This window comes from Theropithecus gelada, chromosome 1 (assembly GCF_003255815.1).
Source record: "Theropithecus gelada isolate Dixy chromosome 1, Tgel_1.0, whole genome shotgun sequence".
NCBI lineage: Eukaryota > Metazoa > Chordata > Mammalia > Primates > Cercopithecidae > Theropithecus > Theropithecus gelada.
Window position 1 is genome coordinate 80,197,928 of NC_037668.1, and position 21,132 is coordinate 80,219,059.

A 21,132-nucleotide genomic window follows, 5' to 3' on the forward strand; every position below is an offset into this window, starting at 1 on the left:
AGTTTGAGACCACCTAGGGCAACATGGTGAAACCCGTTCTCTACTAAAAATACAAAAAAATTTACCAGGTGTGGTGGTGCGCGTCTCTAGTCTCAGCTACTTGGGAGGCTGAGGCAGGAGAATCACTTGAGGCAAAGGTTGCAGTGAGCCGAGATTGCACCACTGCACTCCAGCTTAGCGTACAGAGTGAGACCTGGCCTCAAAAAGAGAAAAAAAAAAATAGCAAAAGCTAGCCAGGCGTGGTGGTGGGCGCCTGTAGTCCCAGCTTCTCAGGAGTCTGAGCCACAAGAATTGCTTGAATCTGGGAGGCAGAGGTTGCAGTGAGCTGAGATCAGGCCACTAAGGCAAAGCGTTTTCTCAGATACATAGAGTTTATCACCAACAGACCTGTTCCACAAGAATGTTAAAGTCCATCCATACCAAATATTGGAAATCTGGATCTACACAAAGGAATGAAAAGTGACAGAAATGATAAATTTATAGGTAAACATAACATCTCTTTAAAGGACAATTAACTGTTTCAAATTAAATGTTTGGCTGGGTGCAGTGGCTCATGCCTGTAATCCCTGCACTTTGAGAGGCTAAGGTGGGATGATTGCTTGAAGCCAGGAGTTCAAGGACAGCTAGGCAACAAAGTGAGACACCATCTTGACAAAAAAATACAAAAATTAGCTGGGTATGGTGGCACATACCAGTATTCCTAACTACTCTCTAGGCTGAGGCAGGAGGATTGCTTGAGCCCAGTAATTGGAGGTTGCAGTGAACTATGATCACACCATTGCACTCCAGCTTGGGCAATGGAATGAGACCCTGTCTCTAAAATAAACTAACATATATTAAATAGTAATGTATTGCAGAATTTATACCATATGTAGAGACAAAATGTAGAACAGTAGCAAAAAGGCCAGGGAAGAGGATATGGAAGTATATGACATGTGATGTGGTATAATTTTACTTAAAAGTTTATTGGTAAGTTAAAGATACGTAATATAAACCCAAAAGCAACCACTAAAAAAATCTAATGGATAGGTATAGCTAATCAAAAAAAATAATAAAATGTAATAATAAAAGAAGGCTGAAAAAGATAACAAAGAAGAGATGGGACAAATAATAAATAGCAAGATAGTAAATTTAAATCCAGTCATATAAAAAAACACTCAAATATAAATGATCTAAATACCTTCAAGTAAAAGGCAGAAATTGTCAGACTGAATAAGGAAGATTCATCTATATATTGTGTAAGAAACATACGTACAAGAAAAATATGGACGGGGCTGGGCGCGATGGCTCATGCCTGTAATCCCAACACTGGGAGGTCGAGGCGGGCAGATCACCTAAGGTCAGGAGTTCGAGACCAACCTGGCCAACATGGCAAAAACCCGTCTCTATTGAAAATGCAAAATTAGCCAGGCATGGTGGTCTGTGCTTGTAGTCCCAGCTACTTGGGAGGCTGAGGCAGGAGAATTATCTGAACCCAGGAGGCAGAGGTTGCATTGAGCCAAGATCCTGCCATTGCACTTCAGCCTGGGCAACAAGAGTGAAACTCCATCTCAAAAAAGAAAACCACGGCCGGGTGCAGTGGCTCACACCTGTAATCTCAACACTTTGGAAGGCCAAGGTGGGTGGATCACCTGAGGTCAGGCGTGTTAGACCAGCCTAGCCAACATGGTGAAACTCCGTCTCTATGAAAATACAAAAATTAGCTGGGCTTTGGTGGTGGGTACCTGTAATCTCAGCTACTCGGGAGGCTGAGGCAGGAAAATTGCTTGAACCCGGGAGGTGGAGGTTGCACTGAGCCAAGATTGCGCCACTGCACTCCAGCCTGGGCAACAGAGTGAGACTCCATCTCAAAAAAACAAAACAAAACAAAAACCAGTAAATGGGTAGAAAATATACCATAGTAATATTAATTAAAAGAAAGCTAAATGGCTACATTAATATCCAGGTATTTCAGACATATATTATTACCAGGGATAAAAAAATACATACCATATTTATAAAGGGATCAGTTTATCAAAATGATACAACAATTTCAAAACATGTATCTAATAACAGAGCTTTAAAATGCACAGTGCAAGAACTGGTAAAACTACAAGGTTAAATGGAGAAATCTACAATAATATTTGGAGATTTCAATAACCCTCTCTCACTAATTGAAGGAAGTAGTAAATAGAAAATCAGCAGGACTATGGAAAACTTGAACAACACAGCCAATTTTACTTAACTGATTTTTATAGAATACTCCACACAACAGCATCAGAATGCACATTCTTTTCCAGTGCACACAGAACATTTATGAAATAGACCATTTTCTTTGGCGTAAAAGAGGTCTTAATAAATTTAAGATGATTCAAATCATACAGAGTGGTCTGTGACCACACAGCTGTAAATAAGAAACCAATACTAGAAAGATCTCTAGAAAATTCCCAAATATTTGGAAATAAAGTGTACATTTCCCAATAATCCATGGGTCAAAGAATAAACCAAAAGGAAAATTACGAAGTATTTTGAACTGCTTGAAAATGAAAGCATGAGATATAAAAATTGGGGGATACAGCTAAAACAATGATTAGAGATAAATTTATAGCATTAAACCCTTATATTAGAAAAAAGGCCAGGCACGGTGGCTCATGCCTATAATCTCAGCACTTTGGGAGGCTGAGGTGGGCAGATCACTTGAGGTCAGGAGTTCGGGACCAGCCTGGCCAACATGGTGAAACGCCATGTCTACTAAAAATACAAAAAAATTACCCGGGTGTGATGGTGCATGTCTGTAATCCCAGGAGGTAGAGGTTGCAGTAACTCAAGATCACGCCATTGCACTCCAGCCTGGGTGACAGAGCGAGACTCTGTCTCAGAAAAAAAAAAGAAAAAAGACATCTCAAATCAATGACCTACTTGTCTACCTTCAGTAATTAGACAACAAAGAGTAAATGAAATACAAAATAGAAGAAATAATAAAGATAAGCAATCCATAAAATGGAAGACAAAAACAATGAAGAAAATTAATGAAACTTAAAGCTAGTTCTTTGAGAAGAGCAATAAAATTGATAACCCTCTAGTTAGACTGATTAGTTAGGGAAAACAACAAATTCCCTTTTTAGGATATGAAAGAGGGAAGCTATTACTACAGGTCCGATAGACAGTATGAACATGTTTTGGCCAGTGTGCGTGTTTGACTTAGATAAAGTAGGCAAATTATTTGAACAGTAAGTTTTCACAGCTCTCAAGAATAAATAGATAACCTAAATAGCCCTGTATTTATTAAAAGAATTGAATTGATTGTTTAAAACCTTCCCACAAAGAAAAGTCCTAGTTCAGATGGTTTCACAGGTAACTTAACAAACAATGAAGGAAGAAATAACACCATTTCTGTGCAAACACACCAGGAAAATAGAAGAGAAGGAATCTTACTCTGTGAGGTCAGCCTTATACTAATAACAAAACCAAAAAAGACATTGCAAGAAATGAAAACTATACATCATACCTCTCATGAAGATATTTGCATAGTTAACAAATTTTTAGTAAATCCACTGTAACAATATATAAAATAATGTATATTATGAATAAATGTGGTTTATTTCAGGAATGCTAAGTTGGTTTAACATTCAAAACTCAATCCATAATTTAGGATACAGGATCCTTTAGCAGGATGAAAAAGGAAAACCATATGATACAGCAAAAGCAGTTGACAAAATCCTACTTCCATTCAAGGTTTGAGAGAGCATGATTGTGTTTTTGTGTGTGTGTGTGTGCGCATCTTGGCAATCTGAGAAGATAACATTCACAAGTTAATGATTATCTTTGAAAAACCTATAATTAACCTATCTAATCGTAACAGACTGAGTGCTTCCCTTTTAAGATTGGAAACAAGAAGGGGATGTTCACCCCTATTTTTATTCAGCATTGTAGTGGAGCTTCTAGCCAATGTAATAAGGGGGAAAAATAAGAGTCATAAAATTATATATTAAAAAAAGACTGTCAGTATTCATGGATAACATGGCTATGTAGAAAATCCTATGGAGTCTACAAAATGGCCACTAGATCTACTAAGTGAAGTTAGCAAAGTTGCAAGATTATTGTGTAAAAATCAGTAGTAGTTTGGTATACTAGCAATGAACAATTGAATACAGAAATTTAATAACAGTACAGTAGGCCAGGTGTGGTGGCTCACACCTGTAATTCCAACACTGTGGGGAAAAGGTGGGCTGATTGCTTGAGCCCAGGAGTTCTAGACCAGCCTGGGCATCACCGCAAGAACCCGTCTCTACAAAAAATACAAAAATTAGCCAGGTGTCATGGCACATGCCTGTAATCCCAGCTGCTCAAGAGCTGAGGTGGGAGGATCACTTGAGCCTAGGAGGCAGAGGTTGCAGTGAGCTGAGATTGTGTCACTGTACTTCACTCTGGGTGACAGAGTGTGACCCTGTCTCAAAAAAAAAAAGAAAAAACCACAACTTCAAAAATGTGACATAATTTGGGATAAATTTCTTAGGTGATCTGTAATACACTGAAAACTACAAAATATTGTTATGAGAATTTAAAGACCTAAATAAATAGAGATATATAATATTTATGGATTGGTAGACTCAGTACTGTTAAGATGTCAGTTCTCCCCAGATTGATCTGTAGCTTCAACACAATCCCAATCAAAATACTAGTAGGCTTTTTTAAAAATAAAAATTGGCCAGGCACAGTGGCTCACACCTGTAATCCTAACACTTTGGAAGGCTGACGTGGGCGGATCACCTGAGGTCAGGAGTTTGAGACCAGCCTGACCAACAAGGTGAAACCCCATCTCTACTAAAAATACAAAATTAGCTGGGTGTGGTGGCGCATACCTGTAATCCCAGTTACTCAGGAGGCTGAGGTAGGAGAATCACTTGAACCTGGGAGGTGGAGGTTGCAGTGAGCCAAGATCGCACCATTGCACTCCAGCCTGGGCGACAAGAGCAAAATTCCATCTCAAAAATAAATAAATAAATAAAAATACATAAAAATTGAGGTGCTGATCCTGAAATTTATATGGGGATGCAAAGAACCTAGAACAGCCAAAACAACTTTGAAAAAGAACATAATAGCCTGGCACGGTGGCTCAGGCCTATAATCCCAGCACTTTGGGAGGCCAAGGTGGGCGGATCACGAGGTCAGATCAAGACCATCCTGGCCAACATGGTGAAATCCCATTTCTACTGAAAATACAAAAATTAGCTGGGCGTGGTGGTGCGTGCCTGTAATCCCAGCTACTTGGGAGGCTGAGGCAGGAGAATCTCTTGAACCCGGGAGGTGAAGGTTGCAGTGAACTGAAATTGTGCCACTGCATTCCAGCCTGGTGACAGAGAGGGAGACTTTGCCTCAAAAAAAAAAGAGAAAACATAATTCCAGGACTTCTTAGATGATGTTAAGACTTTTCTTCTTTACTTTTCTTTTTTTTTTTTGTTTTTAAGACAGAGTTTCACTCTTGTTGCCCAGGCTGGAGTGCAATGGTGTGATCTCGGCTCACTACAACCTCCGCCTCCTGGTTCAATTCTCCTGCCTCAGCCTCCTGAGTACCTGGGATTACAGGCACGTGCCACCATGCCCAACTCATTTTGTATTTTTAGCAGAGATGGGGTTTCTCCATGTTGGTCAGGCTGGTCTTGAACTCCTGACCTCAGGTAATCCACTCGCCTCGGCCTCCCAGTGTGCTGGGATTACAGGCATTAACCACCGTGCCCGCCTATTAAGATGTATTTTAAAAGTAGAGTGATCAAAGCAGTATTGTTTGGGTGTAAATATATATGAATAGACCAATGGAACAGAATAGAGAGTCAAAACATAGATGCTCACAGATGCTCAATTGCTTTTCCATAAAGATGCCAAGGCGGTTCATTAGGAAAAGGATAATCTTTTGAACAAAAATCGTCTTGGTAATTGTATAACCAGTTGTTTGAAAAAGAAGATGAGGCCGGGCGCGGTGGCTCACGCCTGTAATCCCAGCACTTTGGGAGGCCGAGACGGGCGGATCACAAGGTCAGGAGATCGAGACCATCCTGGCTAACACGGTGAAACCCGGTCTCTACTAAAAAATACAAAAAACTAGCCGGGCGAGGTGGCGGGCGCCTGTAGTCCCAGCTGCTCGGGAGGCTGAGGCAGGAGAATGGCGTAAACCTGGGAGGCGGAGCTTGCAGTGAGCTGAGATCAGGCCACTGCACTCCAGCCTGGGCGACAGAGCAATACTCTGTCTCAAAAAAAAACAAAACAAAAAAAAAATAAGATGAACCTCAACCGTTACCTCATACCATGTACAAAAATTAATGGGAAATGGTTTATAGATTTATACAGAGTTAAACTAAAACTTCTGAAAGAAAACGTAAGAGAAAAATCTTAGTGACCTTTGGCTTGAAGGAGGGTGAGGGAACAATTTATTACAAAGGGGCTCAAGGAAATTTTGGGGGAGATGATTGCAAGTGCCTTTTTATGGGTATATGCACATGTCAGAATTCATCAAATTATACACTGTAAATATGTGTAATTCTTCAGTTATTTTAAATATAACTGTAAAAGGAAATACATCATTTTTGTTTCTAGTAATGTAGTAGACATTCAAACTTTGATCAGGTCACTGCAGTGACATAGCCAAAGAGTTGACCTGTTGAAGTCTCACACAAAAAGGAACAAGGTTTTGTTAACTCTTTCCTCAACACCAAAAAAATAGGAATAGAGAAGTTTATGTTGGTTGTGATACAAGAATCTGTGAAATCATGTATTTGTACAATTCTCCATCTTGTATAAGACAGGCTGAAAAATAGGCTGAATGGCCTCTTGAGATTCTTTCCCACTCTGAGCTTCTAAAATAGGAGTTTTGGTTTATTTTAATTTGAAACTACACATATTTTTCAGAGAAGTGTGAAATTACAAAAGCATAATTTCATAGGTTCTTTGTAGCACTGGTGAGAACAGATGGTGCTAAAGTCTGTTTGAGGAATGTTTGATTCTCTGTCCTTCAAGGAATACATTTCTTTTAGGGAATTAGGAGCTGATAGTCCTCTTCTCAAAGGAATGAAAGGAGTTGGTCAAAGGTCCTCTGGAGAATAGTGCAGAGGAGAGAGATGATGTCCCATTGATTATTGGTATAGCTTTTCCTAGTTTATACATAAAAGTACTTAACAATAGATATGTTCAAATAAAAGAATCCTCAAGAAGAAGCCCATGATGCTGTACCTCCACTGACTACAAGAGGAGGCCACTGCTGAACCCCGCATACCCAGGATAGTACTGTCTTCTCCCTTATGTACATGTCCGTTGACGGGAGTGGTTCTACTACACTGGACTTCTAGTCAAACTCCTGACTTTCCCTGTCTCCCAGAACTCACAGCCTCACTGCCATATTTGTCCTTGAGACCATCAGCTCCAATCTTGTGTTTATGTCAAGCACCACAAGAAGTTCTGGAGTCCTAGGGCATCCCTCATTTATCATAATTTAATTTCCATCTCTGTACACCCTCCTTTCTGACCCCATTGTGGAGAACCCAAGATATTAGTTCTTGTAAGTCTTACTTGCCTCTATCCATTTCCTTGATTAACTTATCCAGTTCTATGGGCTTAAATAGTGTTTCTAAACTGACATCTTCCAAATGTTTGTTTTTAGCCCGAATCTCTCTCCTGTTTTGTAGACTTGACTGTCTTACTGCCCACTCGACATCTCCACTTGCATACACATTTCAAGCTTAGGAAGTTCAACTTTGACATGGTTGTCTCACAGGCTTCTCTATCTAAATTAATGACAGTGCTGTCATCTTTCCAGTTACCCAGGCCCAAAACTTTAGAGTCATCTTTGAATCTTCTTTCCCTCATTCCCTGATAGACAAATCTATCAGGAAATTCTGCTGCCTCTACCTTCTAAATATATCTATAATCCAGCTGCCTCTCAATCCTGGGACCAGTCTGGTCTCTGACCTAGATTTCTGCAGTGTCCTCCTAACTGGTCTTTCTGTTAGTACCCTTGCCTCAGTCTGTTCTCAATGTAGCAACCTAAATGGTCTGGTCTTGTCTTTTTTTGAGACAGAGTCTCGCTGTGTTGCCCAGGCTGGAGTGCAATGGCGCGATCTCAGCTCACTGCAGCCTCCACCTCCCGGGTTCAAGCGATTCTTCTGCCTCAGCCTCCCAAGTAGCTGGGGCTACAGGCACGTGCCACCATGCCCGGCTAATTTTTATATTTTTAGTAGAGACGGGGTTTCACTATATTGGCCAGGCTGGTCTTGAGCTCCTGACCTTGTGATCTGCCCTCCTCGGCCTCCCAAAGTGCTGGGATTACAGGAGTGAGCCACTGCGCCCGGCCTGGTCCTTTCAAAACTAATTCATATCATATCATTCCTCTGCTTAAAACCTTCCACAGATTTTTCATCCCAATCAGAATGACACAAGTCCTCTACACCATTTGTATTTCTTGACTCATTATCTCTGTGACCTCATTTTTTATACCTCTTCCTTTTCTGTCACTCAGCTCTGGCCACACTGTCTTCTGTGTTCCTTGAAATTCCGGGGCATTCTACCATACTGCCCTCCAGGGCCTTGCACATATCCTGGTACAGTGGGATAACAGCCTTTGGCTTTTCCCTCACTTTTTTCAGTAAGACATCCTCTGACTCTCCTATTTAAAATTGTACCCACCAATACTCCCAGTCCTCCTTCCATGTTTTATTTTTCTCTGTAGCACTTATTGTATAATGGTTTTATGTATTTTACTTATTTGTTTATTGTTTTTGTCTCCTGCTCCTACACAAGAATATAAGCTCTGTGAGGGCAGGAATTTGTCTGCTTGTCTATTACTGAATAAAGCAAACACTAAAACGGTGTCTGGCACATATTAGATACTCAGTGCCCATTGGCTAAATGAATAAGTGTTTTCTAAATGAATGAGTGAAGGCAGCCTGGGCAGCGTAGTGTGAGACCTCGGCTCTACAAAGTAAAAAATAGGCCAGAGGTCTGGGCGTGGTGCCTTATGCCTGTAATCCCAGCACATTGGGAGGCCAAGGAGAGAGGGTCACTTCAGGTCCTGTGTTTGTGAGCAGCCTGGCCAACATGGTGAAACCCCGTCTCTACCAAAAAATAGAAAAATTAGGTGGGTGTGGAGGCACATGCCTGTAATCCCAGTTACTTGGGAGGCTGAGGCAGGAGAATTGCTTTAACCCAGGAGGCAGAGGTGGCAGTGAGCCAAGATCACGCCACTTCCAGCCTGGGCAACACAGTAAGACCCCGTCTCCAAAAAAAAAAAAAAAAAAATAGACCGGGAGTGGTGGCTTACACCTGTAATCCCAGCACTTTGAGAGGCTGAGGTGAGAGGTGGGTGAATCACTTGAGGCCAAGAGTTTGAAACCAGCCTGGACAACATGACGAAACCCTGTCTCTACTGAAAATAAATAAGCCAGGCATGGTGGTACATGCTGTAGTCCCAGCTACTCGGGAGGCTGAGGCACAAGAAAAACTTGAACCCAGGAGGCAGAGGTTGCAGTGAACTGAGATCGTGTCCCCCTGCACTCCAGCCTGGGTGACAGAGTGAGACTTGGTCTCCAAAATAAATAAATAGGCCAGTCGCGGTGGTGCACACTTGTAATCCCAGCACTTTGGAAGGCCAAGGTGGATGGATCACCTGAGGTCAGGAGTTCATGACCAGCCTGACTAACATGGTGAAACCCCGTCTCTACTAAATACAAAAAAAAAAAAAAAAAATAGCTGGCATGGTAGTGCATGCCTGTAATCTGAGCTACTTGGGAGGCTGAGACAGGAGAATCACTTGTACTTGGGAGGCGGAGGTTGCAGTGAGCTGAGATTGCGCCATTGCACTCCAGCCTGGGCAACAAGAGCAAAACTCTGTATCAAAAAGAAAAAGAAATAAAGATAGCTGGGCGTAGTGGTACATACCTATAGTCTGTGTACCTGGGAGGCTGAGGTGGGAGGATCACTGGAGCCCAAGAGTTGGAGGCTGCAGTAAACTATGATTATGCCACTGCACTCCAGCCTGGGCAACAGAGCGAGACGCTGTCTCAAACAAAACAAAACAAAAACCCAAAAACAAACAAAAACAACCAAAACAGAATGAATGTAGGCCCATAGTTGTCAATATGTACATTCATAGGACTTGAAGATGGGGTCTAGCCTCTGGACACTAGTGAATTTCAGCTAACTGGAAGGGTACATATTTACATTTTTCTTAAAATTACTCCAAGAAAGGATATTCTTCCACCTTTTCCATCATTCTTCAGCTCAGTGTTTCTTTCTCAGTTCTAGTTCTGTCCCTCACTCATGCTGTTTCCTCTGTCCAGAATATTCCTTTTGTGTACCTGAAAGCCTTTAGCAAACCTCCCTAAAATTCTCCATACCCTTGACAGTGTCACTGTTTTTCTCCTCCATTTTCCTGATGTTCTTTATTTCTGTAACATGCACAGGGTGATGGGTATGAATCCTGTCCTCTGAATGGTGAGCCTCTTGAGGGCAGAGTGTCTTTCATGCTTCCCTGTATCCTTGTTGTAGTTGTTCACTTTCATAGATTTTCCACATCTTTGTACTGGATCTTCCTATCTAAAGCCTTTGTTAATCACTCATAATGTTTATAGAATTGAATCACTAAAACTTTATTTGGCCAGGTACAAGGAATGGCTCATGCCTGTCATTCCAGCACTTTGGGAGGCTGAGGGGGGAGGATCACTTTAGCCCCAAGATTTGAAACCAGCCTTGGCAACATAGTAAGAAAGACCCTGTCCATACAAAATTAAAAATAAAAGAATTAGGCTGGGCATGGTGGCTCACGCCTGTAATCGCAACACTTTGGGAGGCTGAGGCGGGCGGATCAGGAGATAAAGACCATCCTGGCTAACATGGTGAAACCCGGTCTCTACTAAAAATACAAAAAATTAGCCAGGCGTGGTGCCGGGCGCCTGTAGTCCCAGCTACTCGGGAGGCTGAGGCAGAAGAACGGCGTGAACCTGGGAGGCAGAGCTTGCAGTGAGTCGAGATTACGCCACCGCACTCCAGCCTGGATGACAGAGTGAGACTCTGTCTCTAAAATATTAAATAAATAAATAAATAAATAATGAAAGAATTAGCCAGGTGTGGTGGCACATACCTGTAGTCCCAGCTTCTTGGGAGGACCACCTGAGCCCCAGAGGTCAGGGCTGCAGTGAGTGGTGATCATGCCACTGCACTCCAGCCTGGATGAGAAGGTGAGACTCTGTCTCAAGAAATGAAAACAAAAACAAACTTATTTTATTAGATACCTAATCTATGTGACACTAATTACAAGTGAATCAAGATTTAAAAAAAAAAAATCGTGCTAACCACATTAACTTTCAGTGTAGTTTTATGACTATTACAAACCATCCAAATATATTCCTACTTATTCTTTACTAATTCGTATATTTAGCAAGTATTTATGGAGTGCCTGCCATGACAAAGGCCCTATGCTAAGCCTAACACATATACAAATTGTAGCTGTTCCTCAAGACCCTGCTTAAACTCCTCTATAAATCCTTTCCAGTTCAAATCGAAAGGCTAAATAAACAGTCATTTTTTAAACATGAGATCTCAGGAAACTGAAGTACATGATGTGTTAACTCGAAGATGGATTAGATGTTATAACTCTTCACACACTTCTGCAGCATAATCATTCATAGAACTGTGTTCTTTTAATTGGCTCCTGTGATTTTCAGGGACTCCAAGGGTGGGAAACACAGGGAGATAAAGATCATGCTGTTTCACTTGATGTGCTAAAATGGTTCTTTTGAGATAATACTCCTGTGGCATTTAGCTCAGCTTGCTCAGTGCCTGGCTCATGCTTGGTGCTCTGGAAATGTTACCTACTTTGCACATTCTGTTGTTATAGCAGTTGTTGTTCCTCTGCCTTTTACTGGTATGTCATTTTCATTAATTTGTAAACTTCTAGGAAAGGTCCTTAATTTCATTTTCTTATAAGAGGTATAGGAGTTACCTGGTTGAATTATTTGCTGCTGATTTTAAGGTTGCTTTAAGGTTCAGTAGGCAGGGTAGGGAAGATTAGCATACAAATTTTATTTAACAAATTGTTTGTTAAAACAGTATTTATTATATGTTTGGTGCTGTCCTAAGCACTTTGTAAATATTAATTTAACTCTCATAACTCTATGAAATAGTTACTTTTATTATCACATTGTATAGAAGAGGGTCCTGGGACACAGAGAGGTTAAGTAAGTTTACTGAAGACACACAGATAGTTACTAGCAAAGCTAGTATTCAAATACGGTCAAAGGCTGGGCATGGTAGATCATGCCTGTAATCCCAGCACTTTGGGAGACCAAGGTGGGTGGATCACCTGAGGTCAGGAGTTCGAGACCAGCTTGACCAACATGGTGAAACCCTGTCTCTACTAAATACAAAAAAAAAAAATTGGCCGAGCGTGGTGGCACATGCCTGTGCCCATAATCCCAGCTACTTGAGAGGCTGAGGCAGGAGAATCACTTGAACCCGGGAGGTGGAGGTTGCAGTGAGCAAAGACTGCACCATTGCACTCCAGCCTGGGCAGCGAGAGTGAAACTGCATTTCAAAAACAAACAAGGCCGGGCACGGTGGCTCATGCCTGTAATCCTAGTAGTTTGGGAGGCTGAGGCAGGTGGATCACCAGGTCAGGAGATTGAGACCATTCTGGCCAACATGGTGAAACCCCATCTCTACTAAAAACACAAAAATTAGCTGGGCATGGTAGCGCGCACCTGTAGCCCCAGCTACTCGGGAGGCTGAGGCAGGAGAATTGCTTGAACCCAGGAGGCGAAGTTTGCAGTGAGTCGTGATTGCACCACTGCACTCCAGCCTGGTGACAGAGCGAGACTCTGTCTCAGAAACAAACAGAAATACTGTTGGTCTTGCAATTAAGCATTATTCAAGGTTGAATGTGCATGATGGCGTATAAAAAATACAGAGAATGTGCTATGGCATTTCAAAGAAGGTAATGGTCACGTTAATGTCTTATTGAGGGTTAAGGAAGTCTTCATGCTGGCCAGGCACAGTGGCTCACGCCTATAATCACAGCACTTTGGGAGGCTGAGTCGGGCAGATCACAAGGTCAGGAGTTTCAGACCAGCTTGGCCAATATGGTGAAACCCTGTCTCTACTAAAAATACAAAAATTAGCTGGGCATGGTGGCATGTGCCTGAAGTCCCAGCTACTTAGGAGACTGAGGCAGAAGAATTGCTTGAACCTGGGAGGCAGAGGTTGCAGTGAGCCGAGATGGTGCCACTGCACTCCAGCCTGGGCGACAGAGGGAGACTCCATCTCAAAAAAAAAAAAAGTCTTCACGCTGGAATTGGCATTTTCAGGGGACGACTTTTTCAGGTGCTTGGATATGGGAGAAGAAAAGGGAAGCTAGGCCAGGTGTGATGGCTCACGTGTGTGATCCCATCACTTTGGGAGACCGAGGTGGGTAGGTCGCTTGAGGTCAGGAGTTTGAGACCAGCCTAGCCAACGTGGTCAAACTCTGTCTCTACTAAAAATACAAAGAATTAGCCCAGCGTGGTGGCAGGCACCTGTAGTCCCAGCTACTTGGGAGGCTGAGGAAGGAGAATCATGTGAACTCAGGAGGCAGAGGCAGCAGTGAGCCAGAGCCACACCACTGCACTCCAGCCTGGCCAACAGAGCAAGACTCCGTCTCAAAAACAAACCCAAAAAGAAAATAGTAATGCAAAGCCTCAGGGATGGGAAATGGTAGGCCATCAGGAAGTAGTCCTGCATGTAAGCAGCATGTAAGGATACTATAGGAGGGAGGCAAGACAGGAGAGCTGATGTGGGGTTAGAGCATAGGATCCTTGAGATTCTGAGTGGAGGACAAACTGAGAAGATGTGACATAGAGCTGTGCTTTGATAAGTATGGAAGCGTCGTATGTGATGAATCAGAACTGATAGAGATTCCCTGTAGGAAAACCAGTTATAAGGTCATTATGTCCCGAGAAGAGGCAATTAGGCCTTGAAGTATGGTGAAGATAGGTATAGATACAAGAAACATTTCAGAATTTGAATTGACAGCAGAATAACACAACCAAAATGGATAGTCAAGTATTTATATCATTATATGACAACTGTAAGTTTATTTTATGGTCAGTAAGGTCCTTTGAATATCTTGGAAACTCTGCTCTTGTTGTAACTGAGCATTATTTTAAGAGAGAGAAAATATATTCATTTATCTCTAAAGAAATATGAAGTTTCTTTCATTGGACTTGTAATTTACATCCAAGGAAATGATTTCCTTTGAGGCCAGCTAATTTATTCAGAATGTCTGGATTGAAAATGTTTCTTAGTCTGCTTCGTGTAGACAAAATTAGAAACCACTTTAGCCTAATGATTCGGAAGAAATGATTTCTTTAAAATTGTGATCATCTCAGTTTCTTTCATGTGATACAAATGTAAATCGCAAATGAGAACCTAAATGTGTCTGTCAGTTGGCTTTGCTAAGCAAAAATCTTCTAGCTGACTCATCCTGTTTGCAGAAGAATTATTTCAAAGTAACCTTTGGAAAACCTGAGTAGAAGTGGTTTGGATTAGTGAGGTTGATAAATGTCAGTGTAAGAGGGGTATTCAGTTATAGTTTGGATACCTCTGGTGCTTTGCAAGAATTGTAACAAAGTAAAGCCAAGACATGATGATGCCTTAGAGTTGTATCAATATAATACCTAGGAGTAAATTTAACCAAGGAAGTAAAAGACTCGTACCCTGAGAACTACAAAACATTGCTGAAAGTAATTAAAGACGTATATAAATGGAAAGATGTCCCATGGATTAGAAGACAATATTGTTAAGATGTCAAAACTAAAAGTGATCTACCGATTCATTGCAAGCCTTATCAAAATTTCAATGGCCTTTTTGCAGAAATGGAAAAGCCAATATTCAAATCAGCTGTAATCGTAAGGCGCCTGAATAGCCCTTCGTGGATGTTCTTGAAAAAGAAGAACACAATTGGTGGATTTATACTTCTCAATTTTAAAACTTACCCTTACCTCACATTATATATAAAAACTGACTCAAAACAATCAACCAACAAACTAAATATAAGAGCTAAAACTGTAAAGCTGTTAGACGAAAACATAGGAGTAATTATTCACAACCTTAGATTTGGCATTGGATTCTTAGATATGACCCCAAAAGCACAAGCAACAAAAGAAAAAAAATAGATGAATTGGATTTAATAAAAATTAGAAACTTTTGTGCATTCAAGGATATTATCAAGAAAATGAAAAGACAACCTATAAAACGGGAGAAAATATTTTCAGATCATATCTCTGATAAGGGTCTAGTATTGAGAATATGTAAATAATTACATATCAGCCAGGCGTGGTGGTGCATGCCTGTAATCCCAGCACTTTGGGAGGCTGAGGCAGGCAGATCACAAGGTCAGGAGATCGAGACCATCCTGGCTAACACGATGAAACCCCGTCTCTACTAAAAATACAAAAAATTAGCCGGGTGTGGTGGTGGGCACCTGTCATCCCAGCTACTCAGGAGGCTGAAGCAGGAGAATGGCATGAACCCAGGAGGCAGAGCTTGCAGTAAGCCAAGATCACGCCACTGCACTCCAGCCTGGGAGACAGAGCGAGACTCCGTCTCAAAAAAAAAGAAAAAGAATTCTTTCATGTCAACAGCAAAGACAGCAAGGCAAAGTGGGTATGTACCTGTAGTTGCAGCTACTTGGGAGGATAAGTTGGGAAGATCAACGCCAGCCTGGATAACATAACATAACATAACATAACATAACATAACATAGCAACGTGGTGTCTAAAAAACAGACAGCCCAGTTAAAAAACGGGCAGGCCTGGCATGATGGCTCACACCTGTAATCCCAGCACTTTGAGAGGCTGAGGTGGGCGGATCACTTGAGGTCAGGAGTTTGGGACCAGCCTGACCAACATGGAGAAACCCCATTTCTACTAAAAATACTAGATTAGCTGCGTGTGGTGGTACATGCCTGTAATCTCAGCTACTCAGGAGGCTGAGGCAGGAGAATCGCTTGAACCCGGGAGGTGGAGATTGCGGTGAGCTGAGATAGTGCCACTGTACTCTAGGCTGGGCAACAAGAGTGAAACTCCATCTCAAAAAAAAAAAAAAAAGAAAAAAAAATGGTTAAAGGACTTGAATAGACATTTCAAAAAAGAATCACATGAAAAGATGCTTAACATCATTAGTCATTATGGGAATGCAAATCAAAAACACCAACTAGAATTATTTAAAAAAAAAAAAAAGAGAATGAGTGTTGGTGAAGATGTAGAAAAATTGGGACCCTTGTACATGGCTGGTTAGAAGTGTAAAATGTTCCAGCCACTATAAAAAAAACAGTTTGGCAGCTTCTCAAAAAGTTCAACATAGATTACTATATGACCGTGCAATTCTGCCCCCAAGTATATGCCCAAAAGAATTGAAAACAAGGTACTCCAACAAGTAAATGTATATACATGTTCATAATAGCACCATTACAAATAGATGAAAGTTAGAAACAGCTCCAATGTCTATCAGCAGATGAATGGATAAGCAAATTGAGGTATATACATACAATGGAATATTTTTCCACCATAAAACAGAATGAAGTATTAATAAGTGCTACAATGTGGGTTAGCTTTCAAAATTTTATGCCAAGTGAAGAAGCCAGACACAGTTGTCACATGTAATATAGTTCTGTTTGTATGAAATATTCAGAACAGACAGAGAGATGATGCAGATGGTGGTGGGGGGAAATGGGGCACTGTGGTACTGTTACTGGAAAGGGATCCAGATCTAAACCCCAAGAGAGGATTCTTGCATCTCGCGCAGCTGAGTCCAAATGAAAACAAGTTTATTAGAAAGTAAAGGAATAGGCCGAGTGCGGTGGCTCATGCTTGTAATCTCAGCACTTTGGGAGGCTGAGGCGCGTGGATCACCAGAGGTCAGGAGTTCGAGACCCTCCTGGCCAACATGTTGAAACCTCATCTCTGCTAAAAATACAAAAAATATTAGCTGGGTGTGGTTATAGGTGCCTGTAATTCCAGCTATTCGGGAGGCTGAAGCAGAGGAATCGCTTGAACCTAGGAGGCAAGCAGGTTGCAGTGAGCTGAGATCATGCCATTGCGCTCCAGCCTGGGCAACGAGTGAAATTTCATCTCAAAAAAAAAAAAAGGCCAGGCTTGGTGGGTCATGCCTGTAATCCCAGCACTTTGGGAGGCCGAGGCGGGCAGATCACCTGAGGTCAGGAGTTCGAGAGCAGCCTGGCCAACATGGCAAAACCCCGTCTCTACTAAAAGTACAAAAATTAGCCGGGCATGGTGGCAGGCACCTGTAATCCCAGCCACTCAGGAGGTTGAGGAAGGAGAATTGCTTGCACCCGGGAGGCAGAGGTTGCAGTGTGCCGAGATCATGCCATTGCACTCCAGCCTGGGCGACAAGAGCGAGACTCCATCTCAAAAAAGGAATAAAAGAATGACTGCTGCATAGGCAGAGCAGTGTCATGGGCTGCTTGGCTGAGTATACTTACGATATTTCTTGATTATATGCTAAACAAAGGGTTTTCTGGGAAAGGGGTGGGGAATTCCTGGAACTTAGGGTTCTTCCCCTTTTTAGACCATATAGGGTAACTTCCTGACATTGCCATGGCATTTGTAAACTGTCATGCATGGGTGGGAGTGTCTTTTAGCATGCTAATGCATTATAATTAGCGTATAATGAGCAGTGAGGACCTCCAGTGGTCACTTTCATCACCATCTTGGTTTTGGCGGGTTTTGGCCAGCTTCTTTACACCATTGTTTTTATCAGTGGGGTCTTTGTGACCTGTATCTTGTGCTGACCTCCTATCATCCCGACTAAGAATGCCCAACCTCCTTGGATGCAGCCCAGCAGGTTTCAGCCTCATTTTACCCAGCCCCTGTTCAAGATGGAGTCAAACAACTCTGACAGCACTACAGCTTTTTTTCTTGGAGATGGAGTTTCCCTGTGTTGCCCAGGCTGGAGTGTAGTAGCGCAATCTTGGCTCACTGCAACATCCACCTCTTGGGGTCAAGTGATTCTCCTGCCTCAGCCTTCCGAGTAGCTGGAATTACAGGCACCCACCACCACACCCAGGTAATTTTTTTTGTAGTTTTCGTAGAGACGGGGTTTTACCATGTTGGCCAGGCTGGTCTCGAACTCCTGATCTCAAGTGAGCCACCGGGCCTGGCCCGCAACACTACAACTTATAGGAGGAACCGGGGAGTAAAAATAAGTTTCGAATTAGATTTTTAAAGGCTTAATTTTAAAGGATTAGATCAGAAAGTTGGACAAATGGGATGACATGAAGGAAAAAATGGGAAATAAAAACAAATTATCATTAACCTAGCTGGGCTAGGTGGCATGTGCCTGTATAACCCCAGCTACTCAAGAGGCTGAGGTGGGAGGATCACCTGAGCCCAGGAGCTCGAATCCAGCCTGGACAACATAGTGAGATCCCTATCTCTTTAAAAAAAAGAAAAAATGGTGTCGGCTGGGTGCGGTGGCTCATGCCTGCAATCCCAGCACTTTGGGAGGCCGAGGCGGGCGGATCATGAGGTCAGGAGATCGAGACCTGGCTAACATGGTGAAATTCTGTCTCTACACAAATACAAAAGAAATAGCTGGGCATGGTAGCGGGCACTTGTAGTCCCAGCTACTTGGGAGGCTGAGGCAGGAGAATGGCGTGAACCCGGGAGGCAGAGGTTGTAGTGAACGAAGATCGCACCACTGCACTCCAGCCTGGGCAACAGAGCGAGACTCCGTCTCAAATAAATAAATAAATAACAACAAATTATCATTAACCTGTTTCAGCCAGGGACTGGAGTTTAACATCAAGGTGAGTTCTTACATATTACATGCAAAACAGTGGCCCATGAATTTTTTTTTTTTTGGATTAGGTCAGAATTATGTTAAATCTTTTGAGAAGAATAAAGCAAAATATTAGTAACTAATTTCATTAAAGATCTTGAACATAAGTTAGTAAAATTAAGAAACAATGAATTTCATATGTTTTTAGAGAGAAGATTCACTCCTTTGGAAGTTGAATCTTCCCTCTAAATCTAAATCCCTCAGAGAATCTAGTATATAGGAGAAACTACAATTAGCTAAACTAATTTTAGCTACTTGAGTTCAGTGCAGCAATAAGACAAAAAATGAATGCAAAATGTGTTTTGTGCTTATTAGGTCATAGTACAAGTCGCTTGTAAAATGTACAGGGAATTTTTGTATACGTTGATTTGTCAATGGTGACTGATTTTTTTTTTTTTACTTTGTTTCCTTATTTGGTGGCCCTTTTTGTTACTTTAATATGTAATATTCTGTTAGTTTTGTTTTTGAGAAGATGGAGTTGCTCCATGTCAGATAGAAAAATGCCCATTCTTGCAAGAAAAAGGTTCTGTCTTTGATTGCAGATGATGAAAGCCATGAACAAGTCCAATGAGCACGTCCTGGCAGGAGGTGCCTGCTTCAATGAAAAGGCAGACTCTCATCTTGTGTGTGTGCAGAATGATGACGGAAACTATCAGACCCAGGCTATCAGTATTCACAATCAGCCCAGAAAAGGTGAGCATTTGAGCTGGTTGAGATTATGATAATGGAAAATTATACTGGATTTGGACAGTTAGATACCTCAGTCCCCTAACACTCACTTTCTAGATAGGTGACCACAAACAAATTAATTAACCTTTCCAACCGTATTCTTCAGGATTATGTTGATCCCCAAGTGGCCAGACTCAGAGTTGCAAATGGGATATCTGTTATTGAGGGAACTGTTTTGAAAATATGCCTTTAGGAGGGAGGGATAGCATTAGGAGAAAGACCTAATGTAAATGACAAGTTGATGGGTGCAGCAAACCAACATGGCATGTGTATACTTATGTAACAAACCTGTATGTTGTGCACATGTACCCTAGAACTTAAAGTATAATAATTTATAAAAAAAGAAAGAAAATTTGCCCTTAGGATATTGACAGGGCCAGCACTGGCATTTGAAGGCGAGACTAGGCCCCATAATGAGAGTATGTTTAGGTAAATTTGAAGCTTGTTAGATGACCATTCCCACAGAATGCTAATTAATCGACAGGATTCTGAAGGAAGGTTCAGTGCTATTCAGAATGTGGTCTCCACACCCCAGATTCGCTAATCAAAATTTGCATTTTAATGAGATCTCTGTGTGATTCAAGTGCACATTCGACTTTGAGAAGCATTGCTCAAGAGACATTACCTAAAGTGTTTTCTTAGGCTCTATGGTGTTAAAAACTGTTCACATGAAAATATAAGTCTTGTTTAATACATTTCATCTAAGAAACCCTGTGTTAGGCCAGCTGTGGTGGCTCATGCCTATAATCCCAGCACTTTGGGAGGTCGAGGCAAGAGCATCATTTGAGCTAAGGAGTTCAAAACAAGCCTGGGCAACATAGCAAGACCCTGTCTCTTAAAAAAAAAAAAAAGCTGGGCATGGTGGCTCACACCTGTAATCTCAGCACTTTGGGAGGCTGAGGTGGGTGGATCACCTAAGGTCTGGAGTTCGAGACCAGCCTAAACAACATGGGGAAACCACATCTTTTGTATTTGTAAAAATACAAAAAAGTTGGCTAGGCGTCATGGCGCATGCCTGTAATCCCAGCTACTTGGGAGGCTGAGGCAGGAGAATCGCTTGAATCCGGGAGACAGAGGTTGCAGTGAGCCAAGATTGTACCATTGCACTCCAGCCTGGGCAACAAGAGTGAAACTCCGTCTCAAAAAAAAAAGAACAAACCCTGTGTGTTAAACAAGTTTAGACAGGCTTCTTTACTATAGGACTTTATAGATCCATTAACAAGCTGGTGTGTAATCTAATTTTTCAAAAGGAAGATAGCATCTAACTATTCCCAAGTTTATTTGAACCACAAGTCTTTTTTTCCTCAGAGTTTCTCTAAAGCCAGTGTTCCTTCGTATGTTTTGTGAAACACTTGTCTAGTAGGAATACAGTAGGTCACTGTCTTCAATATGTATCTATATCTATATATATATATATACAACAAGAGAGAGAGAGACAGAGACAGAGTCTCGCTCGCTCTGTCACCCAGGCTAGAGTGCAGTAGTGTGATCTCAGCTCACTGCAACCTCTGCCTCCTGGATTGAAGCGATTCTCTGCCTTGGCTTCCT

The 21,132-nt window shown here is 41.8% G+C and overlaps 1 protein-coding gene across 2 annotated transcripts in view; it reads left to right on the forward strand.

Annotated features, from left to right (window-relative positions):
* The window catches only part of ZFYVE9 (zinc finger FYVE-type containing 9), a 202,921-nt gene that overhangs the window by 167,072 nt on the left and 14,717 nt on the right, over positions 1–21,132 (forward strand). For both annotated transcript variants that reach the window (XM_025392920.1, XM_025392930.1), the window contains one exon: positions 19,398–19,548. In XM_025392920.1, coding sequence (XP_025248705.1) covers positions 19,398–19,548 — 151 coding nt within the window. The remainder of the gene's footprint in view (positions 1–19,397; positions 19,549–21,132) is intronic.